This window comes from Eubalaena glacialis, chromosome 8, assembly GCF_028564815.1.
Source record: "Eubalaena glacialis isolate mEubGla1 chromosome 8, mEubGla1.1.hap2.+ XY, whole genome shotgun sequence".
NCBI lineage: Eukaryota > Metazoa > Chordata > Mammalia > Artiodactyla > Balaenidae > Eubalaena > Eubalaena glacialis.
The window spans coordinates 66,753,423-66,778,012 of NC_083723.1; the positions used below are offsets into that span (position 1 = coordinate 66,753,423).

Below are 24,590 nucleotides of genomic sequence, written 5' to 3' on the forward strand. Positions count from 1 at the left end.
AGGAACTTAAATTATAAGAAAATCAAAAAACTCAATAGAACAGCTGTAGGATAAAGTTAAGGAAATCACCCCAAAAGTGAGCAAAACAAAAAGGCAAGGTGATGGAAAAAAAGAGACAATTGATAACTAAAAATCAGTTTAGAGGTGTAGATAAGAGAGGGGAGGAAATCAACAACCAAATATTTCAAGGAAGTTTCCAAACTGAAAAGATGCAATAATACCCAGCACAGTGAATAAAAACAGACCCATAAAGATACACTATAATAAAATTTTACAACACTTGAGTCAAAGAAACCATTCTGTAAACTTTCAGAGAAAGTGGCAAAAGGTCACCATGTAAGAGATCAGGAATTCACTGGTTTTGAATTTTCAAACAGCAATACTGAAAGTTGAAAACAATGGAGAAACTCACTCAAAATTCTGAGAAAAAAAGATTTCCAAGCTAGAATTTTATACCCAGTCAAACTATCCAATAAGTATGAAGGATAAGTAAAGATATTTTAAAGACAGGACAGGCTTGGTCAGATCAATATCCAGTGCATCACACTGTTTCTATTTTAAAGCAACAGTAGGGAACTGATGCAGAAATGCTGAGCAAGCTGTTAAGAGATGCAGGTATGGAACCTGCGAAAATATTCACAGTTGGTCATTTGTATATCTCAATTACAACATTAAAAATAACAGCCAAATCTAAAATATGATCTAGCATATAAAAATAGGTAACACCGAATGATGATTCAATGCAAAGGATACTCTTCTAAGTGGTTTAAATTCATTCATTTAAACTTTCCACAGCATGATGCAGGCTAAAAGAGTTACATAAATTCCTGATACTTTTGATAGTTTGCCATGTGGCCTGATATCATTAAAAACTCAAGATAACTTAAAATTTTTTTTAGTGTATTCCCTTTTTGTCTTCAAAGTATAGCTTAGTGGCTCAACTCTTAATATAATTGAAGGAAATCATTTTAATAAAATATAAAAAAGCATCTATGAATAATGCCTGCACATAAGCCCTCAAGTATCTGCTAAATGAAAGATTCAGTCAAAAATTAGAATCAATAAAAGATAAAATTATATAAACTAACATATATTCACTAAATAGAATATTTTAGAATCACTAAGCTTTTTCTGAAAATTATACAATAACATGGAAATATGCTTAGCACACAAGTGAAAATAAAAAGGATGCAAAGTTTTATTTATAATGTTATTACAATTCTGTGCTTTAAAAAACGCTATCTTAAAAAAAAAAGACTAGAAAAAATATATCAAAATGTTAACAATTTCTCATTTCTAATCTTAATTCTAATTTCTAATTTCAGTGGTGGAATTAGGGGCAACTAAGACTATTTTTCTTTCCATATTTTTCCAAATTGAGTTCAATGAGTATACATTACTTGAGCAGTTCTCAAAAATTTTAGTCTCAAGATCCCTTTAAACTCTTCATTAGTGAGGATCTCAAATAGCTTTTGTTTATGTGACTTATATCTATTGATTACAATTTTATTAAAAATTAAAACAAAAATATAAATATCTATTTATTCATAAATAGTAGTGACAAATCCACTACCTGTCTTACATAAATAACTTATTTTATGGAAAAGAATTATATTTTCTAAAAAAATTATTAAGAAGAGTGGCATTGTTTAAAATATTTGCAATCTCAGTATCTGGTTTAATAGAAGATACCTGGATCTGGCATTCCATATCTCCTTCTGCATTCAATTTGTTGCAATATCATATATTATGTAGCTTCTTAAAAAACCTGACTGTACACTTGTAAGAGAATGAGTGAAAAAAAGCAAATAACATCTTGATACTAGTATAAATAGATTGACTTTATCAACCTCCTAAAACAGTATAAGGGATCTCATTTTTCCTGGATCACACTTTGAGAATTGTTGCATTATTTTGACTAAAATTTTTTTTCTCTCCAAAAATATTGAATGGTGGCTGGTAGCTTGCTAGATCATGAAATAAATAGGATAGAGGCTTGAGAGTTGATTTCTGGGTGAATAGAACTCAAAAAGGAACATGCTGTATTCAACTTCCCTTCTCGGCTCAAAGAGTAATTTTTTGTTGTTGTTTTTTTTTAAAATAAATTTATTTATTTTATTTTTGGCTGTGTTGGGTCTTTGTTGCTGTGCCTGGGCTTTCTCTAGTTGCGGGACTACTCTTTGTTGCAGTGCACGGGCTTCTCACCGTGGTGGCTTCTCTTGTTGTGGAGCACAGGTTCTAGGCACGTGGGCTTCAGTAGTTGTGGTACGTGGGCTCTAGAGAGAAGGCTCAGTAGTTGTGGCGCACGGGCTTAGTTGCTCCACGGCATGTGGGATCTTCCCGGACCAGGGCTCGAACCCATGTCCCCTGCATTGGCAGGCAGATTCTTAACCACGGCGCCACCAGGGAAGCCCCAAGAGTAATGTTTAAAGCAGGGAAGAGAGCCTTTTCCTTAGTTCAATGCTCTTTCCATTGGGTTTAGATTCAGTTCTCTTTGAGTTACTGCTAGGTATACGTAGGCTTGGAAATCCCAACCTGAGTGTTAGCCACTAAGTAGAGCACATGTGAAAGGAAATTGGTATGGCACTCTTTTCCATTCTCCCTTTCTTTATTTTGATATAAAGCATTATAACACAGCACTAACTTTGGGTATTATAGAAATCACCGAGGATGCAAAAAATATTTGTGAAACTCACAGAACAGTAAAAGGCATTCTCACTTTTTGATCTTCCGAACCTGGAACTGGTGGGGATATTTAAAAACAAACCAGAATTACAGTTTGAGATTTACGCAACTTGATTTTAACTTGACTGTGAGGTTTTACGAAACCTTTCGAAGGTGATACTGACTGAGCACCTTTCAATGTGTCAAATACTGTCCTAGGAACTAAGGATATGGTCATTGGTATACTTTCTCCTGTTTACAGAATATAAACTCCCAGAAGACAAAAAATAGTTTCCTACCTCTCAGAGTTGTTGACCATGATGCTTTTCACAAGACATTGGTACAGTAAGTATCAGCTGGCTTGAAATAAGAGGGCAAAGCATCTCCTTATTCATGCCCCAAGTCCCCAAACCTGATTATATTTCCACATCTATTTTACACTCTGTAAACACTTTTCTCCCTCCATTCCTTGATCATTCTCCCTCGGGCTCAACTCTCTTACCTCTGTTTCCCAACTTAATAAAGGCTTCACATAGCAGTCTTGTTTAACGGAAATAGTTTCCAATGCCACAGGATCAAGTCCATACTGCTTACTTGGTAAACAAGATCTAGCTCTAGTTTACCTTCCTGCACTCTTGATACTCCCTATCCATAAAGCCTATATTGAGCCATTCTCCAAATCCGCCATGGTCTTTCATATGGATGACTTTGCCCATTCTATTCTTTCTGCTTAGAGTGCCCTCCTCAGTTATGTCTACTGGATAAATGCATAATTATCTTTCATGGTTACCTTAGTTTCAGTACTTTTCAGAACCAGTCTTCCCCATCACCCATGATCAAATTAACTGCTTTCCCATCAAATATTTTCTTGTTCCTTCATTCACATCTCCTACTATGTACTTATCATACTTCATCATAGTAGGTATGTGCATACCTATTTCCCCCTAGACTATAAGTTCCTCAAGAACAACAGCTATAACTCTTTTATCTCTATCTCTCCAGCAACTAACACATTGCCTGGCTTGTAAAATGCATTCAAATGTTTGTTTGTTTTAAGTGTGTGTATGTGGGGGGCACAGATGAAATTATTTTTTCCAAATAGATATCTTTATCTATACTGCCTAATTTACTGAATAAAAAATCATATGGTCCCATCATTTGACACATTTATACACTTACATAACCCAAAGTCATAAACTAGATATATAACATGAACTATATATACTATTTCCTTTGATGTGTATTCAACTCATACAAATTATAACAGAAGTACATATTAATTCAGAGACAGAGAGACTAAAAATATCTTCTATTAGTAATTTATTAAAACTACAGAAATAGAAAATATTAACACACAGCCTTCACCTAATGACCCTGAAATATTTTATGAGATTACAGTTACACAACCTCAGTACTAGAAAGGACCTTGGAATTTTATGAATCCTGAAAAAGTATGTAAGGATTAGAAACAAATAAACCTTCCAAAAATTACGTAACACCTCAAAACCAAGTTGTATTAAGTCTCAAACTATAACTCTATTTTTAAAACTATTCCCACAATTTCAGATTCAGAAGATCAAAAGTGAGAATACCTTTTTGTTACTTTTCAATGAGAACATTAATATGTCTTGCATCCTCAGTAGAAATTAGAGAAGACACAAATAGAATGACATCCCATGTTCATGGACTGGAAGATTTAATATTGTTAAGATGTCAATACTACTTAAAGTGATCTACAAATTCAATGCAATTTGTATCAAAATTCAATGATTTTTTTTGAAGAAATAGAAATATCCATCATAAAATTCATATGGGATTTCAAGGTACCTCAAGGAGCCAAAACAATTTTAGAAAAGAAGAGTAAAACGGGAGGACTCACACTTCCTAATTTCAAAACTTACTACAAAAGCTACAGTGATCAAAACAGGGTGACACTGGCACAAATATTGACATATAGCCCAATGTAATAGAACAGAGTGCCCAGAAATAAACGCTCGTATGCGTGGTCAAAAGCTTTTTGACAAGGGGGCCAAGTCCATTCAATGGAAAAAGGACAGTCTTTTTAACAAAAGGAAATGAGAAAACTGGATATCCACATGCTCAAGAATAAAGCTGGACCCTTACCTAACACCATATACAAAAATTAACTCAAAATGGATCAAAGACCTAAGCTAAGACCTAAATGTATAAAACTCTTAGAAGTAAACATAAAATAAAAGCTTCCCAACATGGAGTTGGCAATGATTTCTTGGATATGACACCAAAAGCACATGCAACAAAAGAAAAGATAGTCAAACTTGGTTTTATAAAAACTTTAAAAACCTGTACATTAAAAGACATTATCAACAGAGTAAAAAGGCAACCCACAGAATGGGAGAACACATTTGCAAACCATGCATCTAGTAGGGGATTAATATCCAGAATATATACAGAACTCCTAAAACTTAACAATAACAATACAAACCCAACTCAAAAATGGGCAAAGGACTTGAATAGACACTTCTCCAAAGAAGATATACACATGGCCAATAGGCATGAACATGTTGAGTATGAAAAAAATGCTCAACATCACTTATCATTAGGAAAATGCTAACCAAAACCACAATGAGATACCACCTCACATCCATTAAGGATAGCTACTATCAAAAAACCCCAGAAAACAAGTGTTGGTGAGGATGTGCAGAAACGGAAACAATTGTGCACTTCTAGTGGGAATGTAAAATAGTACAGCAATGGTGGAAAACAGCATGGCAGTTCCACAAAAAAATTAAAAATAGAATTACCACATGATCCAGCAATTCCACTTCCGGGTAGATGTCCAAAAGAGTTGAAAGCAGGGTCTCAAAGAGATATCTGTACACCCATTTGTATAGGAGGATTGTTCACAATAGCTAAAACATGGAAGCAACCCAAGTGTTCATCAATGATTGATGAATATGCAAAATGTGTTACATACAAGATGGAATATTATTCAGCCTTTAAAAGTAAGGAAAATTTGACATATGCGACAACATGGATGAACCTTGAGCACATTATGCTAAGTGAAATAAGCCAGTCACAAAAAGACAAATACTATATACAGTAAGTCCCCTACACATGAACGAGTTCCGTTCCGAGAGCTCGTTCATAAGTCCAATTTGTTTGTAAGTCCAACAAAGTTAGCCTAGGTACCCAACTAACACAATTGGTTACACAGTACTGTACTGTAATAGGTTTATAATACTTTTCAAACAATAATACATAAAAAACAAACACACACAAAAAATAAACATTTTTAATCTTCTAGTATAGTACCTTGAAAAGTACAGTAGTACAGTACAACAGCTGGCATACAGGGGCTGGCATCGAGTGAACAGGCAAGAAAAGTTACTGACTGGAGGAGGGAGAGGAGGTGGGAGATAGTAGAGCTGAAGGATCGTCAGCAATAGGAGATGGAGGGCAAGCTGCAATTTCACTCACGCCTGACGCTGACGGCCCGGGTTCTGGTTCCTTGCTGGATTCAATTCTGTCTACTCTCTTGAAAAAACGATCCAGTGATGTCTGGGTAGTAGTTCTTTTTTTCTTGTCATAGATGACACGGTAGCACTGGATTGCATTCTGAACAGCTGCTGCAACCTTCGTGTACCGTTCTACGTTCGGGTCCTGTGCCTCAAAAACTAACAGTGCCTCCTCAAATAAAGAAAATCCCCTTGCCATTTCCTGCATCGTGAATATCTTCGGTTCTTCAGTTACTTCTTCTTCCTCTTGTCTCTCTTCGTCCTTTCTCTGGGCCTCCAATTCCATCAGGTCTTCATTAGTAAGCTCCTTGTGTTGCACAGCAAATTCCATTATTATTGCTTGGCGCTTCTTAGCAGTACCAGCTACATCACCACTGCTTTTACGCTTGCTTCCGGACATCCTGGGCTTGAAATAAAGATACTGTACTATGGTACTCTATACAGTACTTTAAAGTACACAAAAGTACAACCACTTGTAGAGGATGCATGCACGTTACAATGTACGCCAGACACGTGAACATACATTATGTGATTGGACGTGCAAACACGTTTGCATCTTTGAAAGTTCGAAACTTGATGGTTCGTATGTAGGGGACTTACTGTAATTTCACTTATATGAGATACTTAGCTAAAATCATAAAGATATAAAGTAGAATGGTGATTTCCAGGGACTAGGGGGAGAGGGGAATGGGGAGTTACTATTTAATGGGTGTAGAGTTTCAGTTTTACAAGATGAGAAGAATTCTGGAGGAAGATGGTGGTCATGACTGCACAATATAAACGTACTTAATACCACTGAACTGTACACTTAAAAATCGTTAAGATGGGGCTTCCCTGGTGGTGCAGCGGTTGAGAATCTGCCTGCCAATGCAGGGGACACGGGTTCGAGCCCTGGTCTGGGAAGATCCCACATGCTGCGGAGCAACTGGGCCCGTGAGCCACAACTACTGAGCCTGCGCATCTGGAGCCTGTGCTCCGCAACAAGAGAGGCCGCGATAGTGAGAGGCCCGCGCACCGCGATGAAGAGTGGCCCCCGCTTGCCACAACTAGAGAAAGCCCTCGCACAGAAACGAAGACCCAACACAGCTAAAAATAAATATATATAAAAAAAAAAAGTAAAGACTTAAAATAAAAAATCATTAAGATGGTATATTTTGTGTATTTTACCACAATATAAAAATTGGAAAAAAAATCAATGATAAAGATGTAGATTTGCTCCAAATTAATCTATATCTCTATCTATCTATCTAAAATGCCATCCCAACTAAAATATAAGATACTTAAAAGTTAAGTAACTTGGTAAAATGTAACTGAAAAGTTTGAAAAAATAAACATGAGAGTATACCTGGGAAATTCCTGAAAGGGGTATAGGGGTGGACTAAGCCTAGGCAGACCTACTTAAGATACAAGATTTTAAAAAATTAAATAATGTGGCAAAAATTATTGTAAATGTTGTTTGGAAAAATAAACATGTGAGTAAAACATGTGGTATAGTAATTAAAACAATTTGATATTCAGGCTGAACAGGCATATCAGTGTACCTGTGAATCGGAAAAAAATTTTTTAAACACTTTTATTAATTCATACTAAAGATATATTGCTGAGAAACTTTTTTTTTCTCTACAACCAGACTTAGAATTATTTGAAAGTGTATCAGTGAGATTGCAACACCCCACTCTGACATGTATGATGAATCGCTAATCAGAAACAGCTTCAATTTCCAACCCAGAGCTTCAGATAAGGGTTTCCCAGACACAACATTCCACATTTATCTTAACTTTGTAGTCTTCAAGGAAACAGGACTCTTAAGTCTACTTCTCAGCCCAGGCCTGATGTTAATTAACCTGATTCACAGTCTTGCTGTGCTTTAAACCTATCAAATATTGTTTCATTTAAATTCTGTCTAAACTCCACCCTTCTCCAGAATCCTATAATAACCCTATCCCCTCTGGCAGTTCCTCTGGTGTGTGATCTCCCTCACAGCAGCAAGTTAATTAACCTAACTTTGTCAGCCTAAAGATATATATCCCTGGTGGTCTTTATCAGATCAAAATAGTCTGTTAAAAAAAAAAAAAGTACATATGGAAATTTAATACATAATACACATAGCATTTCAGATCAAGAAAAAGATGGCTTATTCAAGAAATGATATTGAAATAATCTTCTGGGAAAAAGATAAAAAGCAACCATCTGGATCCCTACCTTTCTCTTTCAAATTCCAAATGTTTCTAAGATTTCAATATTTTTAAAAAATGAAATTAAAAAAAACTAGAAGAAAACATCTTTTTACATCTTTATATCATGAACTGAGATCTTTTCAAAACTCAAAAGGTATAACTATAGTAAAACTGTATGAGGTTATGCATTGAATAAATTTCTGGCAGTGAAATTGCTGGTTCAAAGGTATGTTTCTGTATAAAATGTTAAAAAAACTCTGTACAGCAAAAAATAACAAAAAGTATCACAAAGAAAAAGACAAAAGGCCAACCTAATATAAAAACAGTTAAAGAAAATAAAGGATTCGAAGGAAAAGAAAATACAATGGTCAATAATGTTCACATTTCACTCATATTACAGAAATGTAAACCTCAAATGCAGAGATACTATTTTTAACCTATCACAGCGGCAAAAAATGTTAAGTTCAGTAACAGCCAGTATTGACATAGATATGAGAGAAAACTGGCGCTCATCCGTTGTTTCTCAGAATATACATATTTACTGTCTTTTGGAAGGGCAGTTTGGCAACATCTTTAAAATTTTTCAAGTATGCCTTGACCCATCATTTCATGATCAGAAATTTCTCTTACGGACACAAACACAGAACTGTGCAAAGATGTTCATGGCAGCCATTGCCACAGATGTTTGTTAATGAGTAACAAGTTTAAAAAAATATATGGTACATCCATACCATAGAATATGCTACAGATGTTAAAAACAATGATCTATATGAACTAATAAGGAAAATCTTTGCACATTTGGCAGGTTATGACTTTCTGTTAATAAGGTGTAGTGGCTACTTTTTAAATGAGAAATGTAAGGAAAAAACAAACCCTAACTGAAACTGTAGATTAAATATGTATACATATATATATACACACGTACATATATATGTATACACAGACATACATACACACACACACACACACACACATACACAAAGAGTATGTTTTCATTCCCATCTCTATCCCAGGTTCTCACCAAAGGTAACTACAGTTGACCCTTGAACAACATGGGTTTGAACTGCCCAGGTTCACTTATATGCAGATATTTTTCAATAAATATACTGGAAAACTTTTTTGAGATTTGTGACAATTTGAAAAAAACTCGCAGATGAGCCATGTAAGTTAGAAATATTGAAAAAATTAATAAAAAGGTATGTCATGAATACATAAAATACATATGATACTAGCCTATCCTTACATAGGCATAAGGTGAGTGATATTTAATATAGAATTAATAATGTGTTAGTTTTCCCATTTTATAACTTTGTTTTCAAAGAATTACATTACCTTACAGGTTCAGTATGCCCCCCCTCTGTCTCTCCCTCCCTTATAATTTATGCTTCAGCAATTTTGAACTATTTACAGTTCAATAAATATCTCAATGCAGTGAGTTCCTCTACTCTTACTGTCTTTTCTGTCTATATAACATCCCCTTCCCTCCACTGTCCATACCCCAACCTCTGTAAATCCCATTAAGCCAGTGTTTCTTAACCATGGCATAAGTGACATCTTGAGCTGGATAATTCTCTGTTTGGAGGCTGTCCTGTTCACTGTGAGATGTTTAGCAGCATCTCTGGCCTCTACTCACTAGATGCCAGTAGCACTCTCCCCAGTTGTGACCCAAAATGTCTTCAGACACTGCCAAATGAACGCATAAAATATACGTAGGTTATATACTAGTGTATCCTTACATTCGCAACTGGGTGACTGAAGTAACTAGAGAAGGAAGAAAAAAGCTTACTTCTCACTACAATCCTGTGTGTTTTAAATTTCGTACCTCTTCTAACCTTTCCACCGCTACCACCCTAATCCAAGCCACCTTTCTTCCTCTTATCCTCCCACTTTTTCTCTCCCAACTACTGCAACAGCCTCCTAATCAACTTTTCCCTTTCTTCATCTTTGGCTTCTTCAATCCATTTTTACCAGTCCTTTTAAAAGTTAAATCAGATCATGTCACTCATTTGCTCAAAACCCTCCAGTGTCTTCCCAATGTCACTCAGAGACAAAACCAAAACCTTAAAAAGAACCTCACACAGTCTGCCATCCTACCCCCCACGCTCCTCTCTTGCTGATCTCTCCTTCTAGTATTTGGTTTTTGTACGTCAAAAAGGAACAAATAGCAATTTCAAAAACTGAACCTATTACTATCTGTTCCCTTGCTGTGTTCTAACTTTGGACTCCTTGCTGTTCTTCAAACACATGAGGATCCTTACACTTGCTGTTCTCTGTTGGGAACACAACTCACCCAGATACTCACATGGCTCACTCCCCAACTCCTTCAGGTCTTTACTTCTCAGGGGGTCTTCCCTGGCCACCCTATTCCTACTCACAGCACCTATTAACATCTAATACATTACATATTTTACTTACTCATCTTGTTTATTGTCTCTTTTCTCCATCTTGATCAGTGGTTCTCAAACCTGAGTCTACATCAGAATCACCTGAAAGGCTTGTTAAAAGAGTTTCTGAATCAAGAAGTCTGGGGAATAGAGCCTGAAAATTTGCATTCCTGACAAGTTCCCAGATGATGCTGAGGTTCCAGGGACCACATTTTGAGAACCAATGTTTTAGAATGTAAGCTCCATGAGAACAGAGATTTTTGTTCACCTATTCACTGCTTTACCTCTATGACCTGGCACATGCTAGGCACTGAGATAGGTAAATGAATTTACTCTGTTCCGAAGGCACCCTCTGATTTGGTCTGCTATATGGTGCTAAAATTTTACTGAATACTGTAAAAGATAAATTACATGACTGTAATGAGTTAAACTGTGTCCCCCAAAAAGACTGGGGTTGAAGTCCTAATCCCAGGAGCTATGGATGTGATCGTATTTGGAAATAAGGCCTTTGGAGAGGTAATCAAATTAAGATTAGGTCAGCAGGGTGGCCCCTAATTCAATATGACTGAAGTGCTTACAAAAAGGGGAGAACACCTTATTAAGACAGAGACACACAGGGAGAATGCCATGTGACAACAGAAGCAGAGACTGGTGTGATATAACTTCAAGCCAAGGAACACCAGTGACACCTGAAGCTAAGAGGCACGGAACAGATTCTTCCCTAGAAGGTAGAGCATGGCCCTGTCGACATCTTGATTTCAGACTTCCAACCTCCAAAACTGTGAAACGATAAATTTCCGCTGTTTTAAATCACTCAGTTTGCTGTACTTTGTTATAGCAGCCCTAGGAAACTAACACAATGACCAAAAATGCAAATGACTACACTAAGCTGTATAATTTCAAGTCTCCCTATTATCCAACTTGCACCAATTTGTTTTAATATATAGCTTTCATTGTGAACTAATCAGACTTCCTGTTTCAGAATCTCCCCAATTTAATACCGCCTCTCTCTGCCCTCCATGTGTCCCTTCAATGTGCAAGGCAGCTCACACTACAGGTTCTAGATAATGTACTCAGATTTTCTTTTTGGTTTCTCCCACCTTCCTATGGGCTACCCTATTTCACATACAACAGCTTCTTTATATTTTTTTCTTTAAGGGACACTTCTTATTTTCACACATTATAGATTTTGGCATGTATTTTCCCATAGGACATCTGAATTAGTTATAAATTGAAAATTTAAGTACACATTCGATACACATTTAGACTTCAAAATAAAATGCTAACTTCTCCTTTATGGAAAAATTCTCCATTTTTTCCCCCTTATTCTAAAAGAATGACCTTAATCCCACTTAGGTTTGGGTAAAAGAATTTTGCCATATCCTTTCCACCTTGCTGTGGTTTGTACACTAGCCTCTTTACTCAAATCTCAACAAATCTTCTAAAAGTAACATGGTTGTACTGGGAAGCTTAAAATTTTAAGTGAATCTGAATGAAATTTCAGCACCAAGTTGTCCATTTTCCATTTACTGTTTGTTTACAGGTGCACTGTCACAAGAATTCCAATCAATGATTTCTTCACACAGAAACTCTAAATTACCATGGTTTATAAAGTAAGCTGTATAATGCAATTTTTATCTTAGTGAGCACAAGTCAATATACAAATTGTTAAAAGAGTTTATATATACAAATAGTATATAGCATATACCTAAATGACACACTTTTCTATTTCTATGACTAGATGATCATTAATTGATAGGTACTCCTAAATGACTTTGAGATAAAATTCTAATAATTTCTGGATACTGAATTTACTCAGAAATATAGACTAGTATAATCTATACCCTAAAAAAACCATATTTAAGAAAAATACCTATCTTTAAATGGGTAGTAACCACAAAATATTTTTAAAATGCTGAACCCTAACTAAAAAGATCAGAAAAACACAAACTCCAAGCAAATTTAAGAGAGACATCTAATTGTTCTCCACTAGTACTAAAATACCATACTCTTTTCCTGTGAAGAATTTTAAGTGAGTCATACTTTCCTTACTAAATCACTGTTTTACTTAACATATGGTAAAAAGAGTTAACTGTTTGGTAACTTGAAACTTTACACTCAATTAAACTGTACATTAATACACACTACCACTACGGCTGTCAGAAAATAAAATAAGTATGATTACTATACACAATACTTAGAACACACAGCATCAAGTGACATTTACCTGATAAAAGTGTGGAAAGTTGCAAAAAGTTAGTTTTACCTCCTAAAACCTCAGATTCCCACCATCTAAACTAACACCAGAATTAAACAACTTGAAATTATGCACGACACCTTTTCCTGGCACCCAGGCAGAGCTATCACTGCCCAGTTTTTGGTAAATGAACATATTTCTGTTCGTTACACATTGGCCTAATTACTCTATTGCATTAAAGTTCTAACTTTATAATTAACTTTTAAAATCATAAGGAAACCAATTCATGGTTAGGAACCTGAAACGCTTTAAAAGGATATACCACAATAACTATAAGGAATTGAGAGAACGAGATTATAAATCTAATCAACTTTTCCAAAGCTTGTGATGTTTTGTCATTTGAAAATAATAATAAAGGGAGAGGGTAAGAGCTGGGCAAGAATAAATTCCCACCCCTAACTTTCTTGCGTATACAATATATCCAAATTCAGAGCTGTAAAGCCAATTTGTCAGCACCTACTAATCCCATCACACTTGGTGGGGGAGGGAGGAGGGAAGGAAAAAACTCCTTTCCTCGTCCTCCACGTAGCTAGTGCCCAAACACACCTGCCTCACTAGAGGCAGGGAAATTTAAAAGAACAAATCGGCCACAGACAAACCTGCTGGTCCAAGAGAGCCCTGAAGAAGTCCCCCGGCACTTGCGGAAGGCGCCCGCTCGCTGGGCGCTGGGGCGGCGCGGCAGCCCGGCTGCTCTCCTGGAAGGTGTCCACACCTGAGCGCCCGCAGGTCCGCAGGGAGAGGGCCCAGCGGGGCACGACCGCTAGGTGCTCAAGCCGCGCGGTCCGGAGCGCAGCCCGTGTCTCACCGTCGCCACCCGACGGCAGGCGGCGCGCGAGGAGGCGAGGGGCACGAGAGGGCAAAAGGGAAGGACCCACGACCCAGAGAAGGCTACATGTCAACAAAATAGCGGCCCGGTGGGCAGGCGGCCCCAACGGCAGTTCGCAGAGGCGCCGGGAGCAGGAAGTACACCGCGCCTCCCTCAGGAACCCGCACGTCCCCAGCCCCGGCGGCGACTCCGAGACACCTGTTTGGCGGCGCCGGGGGTGGGGTTCCACCCTCCACGCTCCCCCACTCACACACTCACGCTCCGAGAGGGGGAGGGCGAGGGGAACCGAGACATTGGACCCACAGTCTGAGGGCGCCTCCGCCGGCCGTACCTGACATCAGCCTCGGCTCCCTCTTGCCCCTCCGGGGGGGCAGAGAGGGGGACGACACGAGACCGGCGACCCTCACTCTTCTCGGCAGCCGCAGAAGTGGCTCGTGGCTGCTAGCCGGGGCCGCCCGCTGCCGCCCAGATTATTCCCCGGCAGCGGTGGCTGCTGCGGCGGCGGCAGCAGCTGAGGCGGGCCCAGCGCGCGCTCCCGCCCGTTCGCTCCGCCCCTCCCCGCAGCGCGTCCGGGCCGAGGCCGGCGGACAGCGCAGCCGCCACCCAGGGCTCTCCCAGCGCTGACGTCGCCGCCGCCGCACCAGCCCCAGGGAGGGGCGGAGCGAGAGGGGGCAGGGTGGGGCGGGGCTACGACGACGTGTGGGCGCGGGGATTGGCAGTCGAGCTCACGCCCCGCCCTTGTGCGAAGGGGTCTGGGAAGTCGGGTCTTTTCTGAGCGATAGTTGCAGCTCTCTTGCGGCTCCTAGCTGGCGGCTTCCGCCTTCCTGATCCTGCTCTAGGGTTTTGCGTTAGCTTGCGGACCTTGAGAGGAGTTAAAAGCAGTGAGACATCAGGGACCGAGACTGCGGATACCTGAGGGACCTTTGTCTGAGGGACAGGCTCTTACCCTGCAGGAGTCTTATGGCCTCTAGCCTGCTCTTAAACAGTTCTTTTTACCCCTGTTATGCCCCCCTCCCGACTCTCTTTACTCAGTATCTCTCTGGCCTTAATGAAAGGAAACACGGCAAGATGAGGTACGCGAACTGTTGTTGCATAACCAGGTATGTGAACCCGCAGGGGCTGAAAACCCAATTAGTGATACCACAAAGCCTCCTGAAGGCACACGTGGTCTTTGGTTCTGTCATTACTTCACTGCTGTCAGGCAGTGGCCGGAAGAGCTTCCTCGGATCCTTGCAAAACCTCACCCCCCCCCTTTAGTTGGCAAAGGGACTTTGTATCAGAAAACTGTTTGTGGATTAGAGCGAGGAGTCCTGGTGCGATTGAGGCAACCCCACAGCAGTCGGGAGGTGGGGTAAGGTCTTGACTTTATTGGTGTTAACCGTCGTTTACAAGGCCTAGCCTGAGGGTGAGAAGCTCCCCTGCTTCCTTTAAATGCCCTCCTCAGCAATTCTTTAGTGCCTTGCCCTCTGGGCTGGAATCTTGGTTCCCTCCACCTATTAGCTGTGTAGCCTTGGCAAGTTACTTAACATGACCGGGAGAAATAATAACGTTAGTAAGGTATTGTTGTTGTCCACCCCCCTTTAATTTGTTTACATTCAGCTTTAGTGTAGTTTAGCAGGATATGCGATTAATAAATCCGAAAGAATCTTCCAAAAGAGTTTTAAAACATCTAGATTCTTATCCAAACCTCATTTTTTCAGATGAGAAAACTGAGGTCAGAAAGATAAACTGAGAAGCCCGTTCTGGAAGAGAAGTGCAAGTATCTGATGTCCAGGTTAGTGCTCTTTCCTGGGCCCATGCCTCCAGACTTCTCTCTTGGATCCTTACCTCCATCATTTTCTTTCTTCCCCAGCCTCACCCCCTTTCCTTCCACAGCCGCTGTGAAACAGGGAAAAGAGACCCTTCAGAGGTCAAAGTGTTCCAACTAGAAAGCAAAACAAAACAAAACACCTCAGGATTCTTATTTTAATTTTATTAATATTTATAATGAATAAGGAATAATATTTTTCCAGTGAGCAAAGATAAGAAATCCTTCCAAGGATAAGCTCAGATACAGCATGTCTAAGATAATTTTCTTAGTGGCAAGAAGGTATGTTGATACAAACAACACCAGATCAAATCAGCCTCTCCTACCCTTCTGGGTATTTTTGAAAATAGCTATTATTTTCATGAAAACAGTACATCCTTATTCAAATACAAAAAAAATTTTCCAAATCCCATAATTCAGAGGTAACCATTTTTAAAAGTTCATGTTATACTCGTCCAGACATCTCTAAGAATAAAAAATACATAAAGATATATAAATACAATGTATGATAAACTGGATTTCATTACGTACACAGTTCTTTTCTCACTGAACAATATATCATGAATAACATCATTTTTAAAAGTTGCATAGTGTCCATTAAGTGGATATACTATCATTTATCTAACCAGTATTCTATTGATTCATTTCTGTTTTTTCTCCAAATGTTTACTATTTTAAACAACTCTGTGATGAGCTTCTTAATGCATGTACCTTTGCACAACTGTGCAGCTGTCACCTTGAATAAATTCCTGGAAATGACATTCATGTCAGCCAATTTTTCTTCATTATCAACTAGAAAAAAGAAAGTGTGATTACTTTGAATATAATTTATATGTGAGACTCAAAATGACCAGATTCTCCCATTTGAAACACAGGTAAACCTTGGACAGTATGTTTGTCTGTGGTGTGGTGTTTCAGTAATGTATGTCAAAGCTCCTTGGAGCAGAATAATGTGTGTCAAGGCTCCTTGGAGCAGGGTGATAGACACTGATAGTTGATTAAACCCTTTCTTTCTTACTAGCAGAACTCTGATTTTTTTCAGGGTGACAGTGTGTCCAGTTAAAAATATTTACTTCCTCAGTCTCTAATAAGCCATGGTTTAGCCATGTAACCTGTCAGCAAAATGAAAGTAGATGTTGCTAGGAGAGGCTCAAAGTTTTATGGAAGAAATTTCCTGTTAGCCATTGGACCTATACCTGTCCTTTATCTTACCTGGAACAGTGACATGATGCTAGAGGTGGAGCAGCCCTATTTCAACCGCAAGAACAAGATAATAGCATAGGAAGCCAGAGGGGCCTGGGTTCATGATTGCTTTGGAGGGTCAGCTTACCCAGCTCTGGACTGCCCACTTCTGGATTTATTGTTATGTGAGGGAAAATAAATTCCTCCTCTTTAAGGTCTTGTTGTTTGGGTTTTCTGTTGTAAGCACTGAATGAAAGTCCTAATTGACATAAAAAGATAGGAAAAGTCATTATTTATTTAGTACTACATGTAGAATTTTTTAATAGGGTAAGATGAAAATGGGGGCACAAAATGGAAACAAGCAATGACAAAAAACCACTTTCTAATAAACTTAGTTTTCCTTTAAATACCCAAATATTACAATTAGATTAACAAATCTTTTTGTAATAATTAGATTAAATTCTATAAATTAAATTATATTTACTGGTATAGTAGTTTTCAAATATGTTCACAGGTTCTTTCATACTTCTTCTTTCAAAAGTGAAGCTTAATTCCCCTCACCTAGAGTTTGGACTGTACTTAGTGACTTGTTCTCATGAAGAGAATATAGAAGTGCTGTAGTGTGACTTCTTAGAGGAGACTATAAAACATATGCCAGCTTTCTTCTTGCTCTCTCTCTGGGATTGTTCGCTGGGGAAAGGTAGTTATGTCATAAGGACACTCAGGAACTTATAGAGTGACTCATGTTATGAATAATTAAGGCTTCAGCCAGTTAGGAACTGAGGACTCCTGAAAACAGCCATGTGAGTGAATTTGGAAGCAGATCCTCCAGCCCTAGTCAAGCCTTCAGATGACTGCATCCCTTGTCAATATCTTTATTGTACCCAAAGAGAGTTTGTGAGCCAGAACCACTCAGCTAAGCCACTCCCAAATTCCAGGCCCTCAGAAACTGTACAGTAATAAACGTTTGTTGTTTTAAGCCACTAAGTTTTGGGATAATTTGTTGTGCAGCAAAGATAACGACTACAGCTGGGTATAACAGAGCCTACCTAGCACAATGCCTGACACATTTGTAGGTATTTAAATTTGTTGCTTGAACAAGTAAACAGTTGAATCAATATATCTTTTTCACTTAAAGGGTAACATACAATGCTGGTATTATTTTTGATCCCTGACACCTGTGTTATGTAAGGTTTTTCTGACATGATCATAGGGAGATCAATCGTGAATCTTACTGAGATCTGAACATTGACAATCCTGGAAGAAACATATAGTGAATAAAGCAATGGAACCCTTGAGACATGAATACTGCTCCCAGTTTTATCAGTGATTAGCTGAGTAGCAAGTCACCTAAGCCTTCTAAATCTCAATTTCCCTATCCATAAATTGGGGGAAATAATCCTGACTGGCCTCAAAAGGTAGTCAATGTGATTATATGTGACAGTATCATTCTTTTAATTACATTAGGTTTGTAATGTCTATCCTACTTTTTTTTTTTAATTAATTAATTTATTTATTTTTGACTGCGTTGGGTCTTCATTGCTGTGTGCGGGATTTCTCTAATTGCTGTGAGCGGGGGCTACTTTCCCTTGCTGTGCGTGGGCTTCTCATTGCAATGGCTTCTCTTGTTGCGGAGCACGGGCTCTAGGTGCGTGGGCTTCAGTAGTTGTGGCATGTGGGCTCAGTAGTTGTGGCTTGCGGGCTCTAGAGCACAGGCTCAGTAGTTGTGGTGCATGGGCTTAGTTGCTCCACGGCATGTGGGATCTTCCCGGACCAGGGCTCGAACCTGTGTCCCCTGCATTGGCAGGTGGATTCTTAACCACTGTGCCACCAGGGAAGCCCTGTCCTTTTTTATTTTTAAGCAATTGAGTATTAAATATTTTAGGTGTGTATAACATTGATTTTTCTTTCAGGAAGTGATAACTAATAACTGATTTTACTGTGTACCTTTGTAAAATATTAACATCATTGATAGTAAGCAGTTAGGATTTAAGAGTATGGCAGGATGGTAAGTTATTATATGTCAGGTCTCACTTTATTAGCCTGTTGAAATATGATTGCGCTTTAAAAAGAATACATAATTATGACTGGCTCCTTTCTCTTTTCAGGACTTAATTTGTAATTACGGTTGGGTGTGTGCCCCTCTTTATGGTAACAGTGGTAGTTAAACGTACTTAGTTATAAACATACATTTAACCAATAATTTGGTCTGAGTGTAAGCGTTTATTCTAGAGCAAAATTACACCCAAGAGCAAGAAAATAAATGGTAGAATACACGTCTTTCTCTTTCAGAGAGGAAGACTTGGGCACAAAAGGGAAGGCTTTATATAATGGAACATCAGAGGTAAAGAATATGCAATTAGAGACAATGTACAATTTGGCGGTGTGACTAACTCCAGAGGTAAATATATGAGGATGAGTAAGACAGAGCTTCAGTGTAAGATTCAAGTCTTGCTAATGTAGTGGATGAATTATCGAAACTTCCTGGTTTTGTTGTATTTTCTTTCTTGTTTTCTGCTATTCAGCTGTGACTCTAAATCAGTTGAAACTACTGACTCCTCTAGATATCAGATTATTTGTGATTTTAGTTGACCCTGGCTACCTCCCATCATTATTCACTTGAATAGGAAGAAGAAACGTAGAAAAAGAGACAGAGCTTTCTTTTCTGGAGATAGTGTGCTTTTCAATGGAGCTTCTCATCTCATATTGAAAATTCCTGCCAGGTTACAGTATTTTCATTCTGTGGAACCTAAGAGAGCATTTTCCAAACAGTTTTTATTCCTTGCAGCTACATCTTCACAAAATCAACCAAGATTCTGAGACCGTTGGAAAGGCTAGTGTTACTTTCTGGATTGACTGACACGTGAAGGGGATAAAGGTGGAGAACGGAGCAGAGGGGGAGATAAAGAAAAAAGGAAAGTCTGGAAAATACTTTTAATCTCAAGGGAAGAAGACTCAGCATGATTCACAACATGTTAGCTTGAAAGCAGAGACTGCCTTGTGAGCACTGAGGAACCAGAGAAATACTCAACTTAGAAGGTTGGGCTCCCTGGGGTTACCCTGTGTTCCTCTAGTTTCCTGGAATAAGACTCAGACTATTCCTTAATTATATTCCCTGGTGGCTCAACAAAAGCAGAAAACATTTGTTGTAAATGGAGTAGGTGATGCTTTAAAATCCGTAAGCAGTAAATTATTTATAAATGCGTTTGTTACCTCTGTGATTGTAAAGAACTGACTTAAAAATTTTAGCTGCATAACGTGGTACAATTTTTTTCTTCTTTCTTTTAAGTTGTATTTAAATGTTTTTAAATCTAAGAATGGATTGGGGTTGATATTTTGTTGGGTTTCTCTTCCATCGTCCATTGAGAAGCACCCTCTTCCTCTTCCTTTTTCCTCCAGTTCCCATCTAGAGATTTGGTCCCTACAGCCATGTTTATATGATAGGACCCTTCTCCCTTCTTGATTGGATAGAGTTTGATCTTTGAAGGAATCTGAATCAATCAGATTCTCTCCTCTGAGAATTTGGAATTGGAAGAGAGGTCTTAGTTTCTCTTTATTGAACCCTGAAACTGTAACCCAAACAGGGGCTTGTAACCCAAATGTGTGAACCCAAGATAAGGGGAACCCATTGTACAGGGAGAGAGAGAAATGAAGCAGACTATCTGAGGAGAGAAACGACCCTGAGCTTTGGTGATCTCACAGAAACAGAGAAAGAAAGGGGAGAGTGTCATTTTTTAGCTTCTCACAGACTTTTCATGACACCCGTCCCTCAAATGGCCCGACTGCTCTTGAGTTCCATGAATCCCTCCACTGTATTCTTATATTAAGTTACACTTTTTATTGTTAAGTTAGTTTGGGTGGATAATTTTTCCATTCTTTAGAATACATTTCATCACTTCATTTAAGAGCGATCTAAATAGTTCTTTTCATATATAAGAATTAAAAAGCGTTTTGAAAGCTTTGGTCTGAGGAATAACATAAAACTTATGAAAAACGCAAAAGCTTCAGTCTTTTGAATAAAAAGAGCAAAATGGCAGAGTAGGAAGGCTCCCGCTCTTGTTCTCCCACAGAAACATCGAAAACAAGCAGAAACAGTCAGAATCAATTTTTGAGAACTCTGGGAAACAGTTGAAAGTTTACAGCAACCAAATGAGCACTGAATCAATAAAAAGGCACTTCAAAATAGTAGGAAGGGCCGCTCTCGCCTTTTGAGATGGACCGCACTCTGTAGAGTTTGTTTCTCCCAGGGCCTCTCGCTTTCTGAGATGACCCACACTCTGTCTGTGGCATGTGTATCTCCCTAAAGAAATCTGGTTTCCTGCTTAGTTCTCAGTGCAGAGCCTTCTTGCCTGCCTGCTTATATCCTTCACAAGTGTCCTATATTAATAAATCTACTTCTTGCTTATCCCTTTGCCTCTCGCTGAATTCCTTCTGTGCTGAGACTTAAAGAACCCGAGTTGCATTGAGTCCTGAGACCAGGTGTGTGGTTTCAGCTGGGAGATTGTGGGTTCAAGTCCAATCTGGAGTGCAACTGGGTTCGAGTCCCATCTGAGGTGTGATTGGGTTCAGAGTCCCAATCTGAGGTGTGCAGTTTCATCTTTGGAAGGCCACATAAGAAACTGGAAAGAGTGGCTGCCTCCAGAGAGGTGACCAGTTCCCCAACCAGGGATTGAACCTGTGCCCTCGGCAGTGACAGCACAGAGTTCTAACCACTGGACCTCCAAGGAATTCCCTAAAATTTTATGATTTGGTTTATTCATAAGTAATAGAAAAAACTTTGATATCTGTAATGTACATTATGTGGCAAAGTTTATCAGCCCAGCTATTTCCCAATCAAATTGATTTTCTGCTATCTTTATTTTATGAAGTGTTCTGCCCATTAAATTCAAAATAGCTGTGAAAAAAAGGTAGGAAGATTTTGTAGTGATTTACTTGTCCTTCCACTACCTCTACCCCTGCATGGGGACAGTCTTATAAAATGTCAGTAGTCTTAAAGTGGCAACAGTCTTAAAGCAGCAGTGGTCATAAAGCTGTTGCAGTCATAAAAAGGCAGCTATCTTAGAATGGCAACAGCCCATGTTCCCACTGTGGGACTGTTTCCATTCTGGAGGGAGCAAAGCTGACCCTGTTCACACATTGTTATAAAATCTGTTCTAATCTGTTGGGGGGTGCTGTACACTGAATTGTGTTCCCCAAAATTCATATGTTGAAGCACTAATCCCCAATGTGACTGTGGGACCTGTGAGGAGGTGATAAAGGTTAAATGAGGCAATAAACGTGAGACTCTCATTCAATAGATTTAGTGCCCTGTAAGAAGAAGAGACACCAGAACTCGCTCTCTCTCTTTCTCTCCATCATGTGAGGACACAGTGAGAAGGCAAACTAAATTGGCAGGTACCTTGATTTTTGAATTTCTAGCCTCCAGAACTGTGAGAGAGAAATTTCTGTTATCTAAGCTATCCAGGCTGTGGTATTTTGTTACAGCCGCCCAAGCAGACTAATATGGGGACAACCTAAAGGACGGATGCTAGGTGTTCCACCCTGTCTCACCTAATTCAGAACTCAGGAGAAACAGCTTGAAAATACTGCAAGCCAAATTAACAATCCTCAGACACTTGGGGCAGAGATTATGGTTGAAACATACAGTAGACTGTCTAAGGCAAAAACTGGGGAGAGTTTCTTTGGGAAATTAGGACATTTAAAAGCAACTATGTATACGCGGGGATTTAGAAAGCCGTGTACATGCCCAGGGTAAGACACATGCTCAGAAAACACCTGAGAAGACCCTAAGCTTTTCCTTAGGCTGATCCCTTGGCACAATGCAAGCCTGGCAAGTTGAAGATCAGAGCCAATTTGCCAAAACTTATAGGTTCCTAGCTTTCAAAGAAATTTCTATCAAAACACTAGCTGAACACAAGCTAAGGAACAGAGACTAATGACCACATTGACAAAGAATGCAGTCTTTGCAGTAGTAGTTTGGGAACAACATTGAACAAACTGACTGCTACAGCCTTCAACAACCAAAAAGTAGCAAGCCCTGTGAGAGGGAGAGAATCTGACTTCCAGGTACCATATTACAATAGAAACTAAATAGTTTTCATAAAAAAAAAATCACAAGGCATACAAAGAAACAAGAAAGTATGGCTCTTCCCAAGGAATGAAATAAATTGGTAGAAACCATCTCTGAGGAAGTTCAGACATTGGAATTACTAGACAGAGATTTTAAAACAACTGTGTTAAATATGCTCAAAGAACTAATGGAAAATATGGACAAAGAACTAAATGAAATGAGGAAAAGGATGTATGGATAAAATTAGAATATCAATAAAGAGAATTGAAAAAAGGAACTAAAGAGAAATTCTGGAGCTGAAGACTACAATAGCCACAACTTGGACAAACTTGGCTTAACAACAAACCAGCTGGTTTGTTTTTATGCAGAAGACTCCCATTGAGGGATGACATTCCTTAACTCAGATCATAAAATTTGTCATGGTTTAGTGTGGTTTAGTGGAAAGATCTTGGACTTTGGAGTAAGATTGATGTGTTTGAATTATAGCTATAAATAAAAATAACAATGACTAACATTACTAACTAAAGTAGAGAAAGCTCTAAGAAGGAAGAACTCAGAGTCTAGGACTTGTCACATAATGTCTGCTACTTACTTGCTATTATATTAGGCACTGTACTAAACAGTTAACTAACTGATTTATTTTACTCTTCATACCAACTCTCTGAAGTAGGTGTTATCAGCCTTATTAACTGATAAAGAAACTAGTCTTAGAGATTAAGCACTTGTAAGTAGTATAACAAGGATTCCAACCCAGTTTTTAAAAACTGCTTTATTGAGGAATAAGTGACATGAAATAACTATACATACATAAGGTGTGTATATAATACGGTATTTTGACAGATGTATACACCCACGAAACCATCACCACAATCGAGATAGTGAACATATCTATTGCCCCCAAAAGTTTTCTCCTGCCACTCCCCACCCCACCCCATCTCCAAGCAACCACTATTCTACTTTCTGTCACTATGGATTAGTTTGCATTTTCTAGAGTTACATAAACGGAGTCGTACAATGTGTGCTGTTTTTTATCTGGCTTTTTTCACTCAGCATAATTACTTTGAAATGAAGCCATATTGCATATATCAATAGTTCATTTCTTTTTATTGCTGAGTAGTATTCCATTATAAGAATATACCACAATTTGTGTATCCATTCACTTGCTGATGGACCTTTAACCCAATCTGACCCTAAACCGATGCAGCACTCTCTCTTCGGCTCCCTCACTTATCATGTGGTCTTGGGAAACCTAATTATTCTCTCTGAGGCTCAGTTTTTCTCATTGTAAAATGGCAATAATGTGTTTTTTTGCCACAGGAGTGTTATGAGTAAATCAGATAACATGTGAAAGCACTTAGTACTGTGCCTGGCACACAGTAGGTGCTTATAAATATCATTCATTTTTCCCCAGGAAAGAAAAATCTCCAGGAAGGGAATAAGAAAAAAAATATAGTAGTACATGCCTTTCTGGCTCTTTCTTCCTGTATTTTCACCTCATTCTTGAAGATTTCTCACTTTAATTTCCCCTGCTTGCATTTCATCTGTACCCCATGAATATAATGTCCCCCTTTTCTCTCTGACCCAAATATGGACACAAACTCTTTCTTTTCCCCAAAACATGACTGAAATAGAGTGATATTTTCACAAAAATTAAGGGATAAATTAAAGGGGTCTAATTACATAAAACTAAGCAGCGTAAAAATAGTCAAGGCTCCTATATGCCTGC

At 38.7% G+C, this 24,590-nt stretch overlaps 1 protein-coding gene and 1 long non-coding RNA gene across 3 annotated transcripts in view; one reads left to right on the forward strand and one right to left on the reverse strand.

Moving 5' to 3' along the window:
* Positions 1-14,364, reverse strand: part of C1GALT1 (core 1 synthase, glycoprotein-N-acetylgalactosamine 3-beta-galactosyltransferase 1) — a 37,615-nt gene extending 23,251 nt beyond the window's left edge. The window contains exons 1-2 of one of the 2 annotated variants that reach the window (XM_061197756.1): positions 14,137-14,364; positions 13,579-13,674 (exon numbers count right to left, since the gene is read on the reverse strand). In XM_061197756.1, the coding sequence (XP_061053739.1) occupies positions 13,579-13,674; positions 14,137-14,143 (103 nt within the window). In that variant the 5' untranslated portion in view covers positions 14,144-14,364. The remainder of the gene's footprint in view (positions 1-13,578; positions 13,675-14,136) is intronic. The other variant, XR_009701756.1, reaches the window with a different exon arrangement.
* A 1,142-nt stretch (positions 14,365-15,506) lies between these two features.
* The window catches only part of LOC133096241 (uncharacterized), a 66,233-nt gene continuing 57,149 nt past the window's right edge, over positions 15,507-24,590 (forward strand). Inside the window, exon 1 of the long non-coding RNA XR_009701757.1 lies at positions 15,507-15,579. This is a non-coding gene — a long non-coding RNA (uncharacterized LOC133096241). The remainder of the gene's footprint in view (positions 15,580-24,590) is intronic.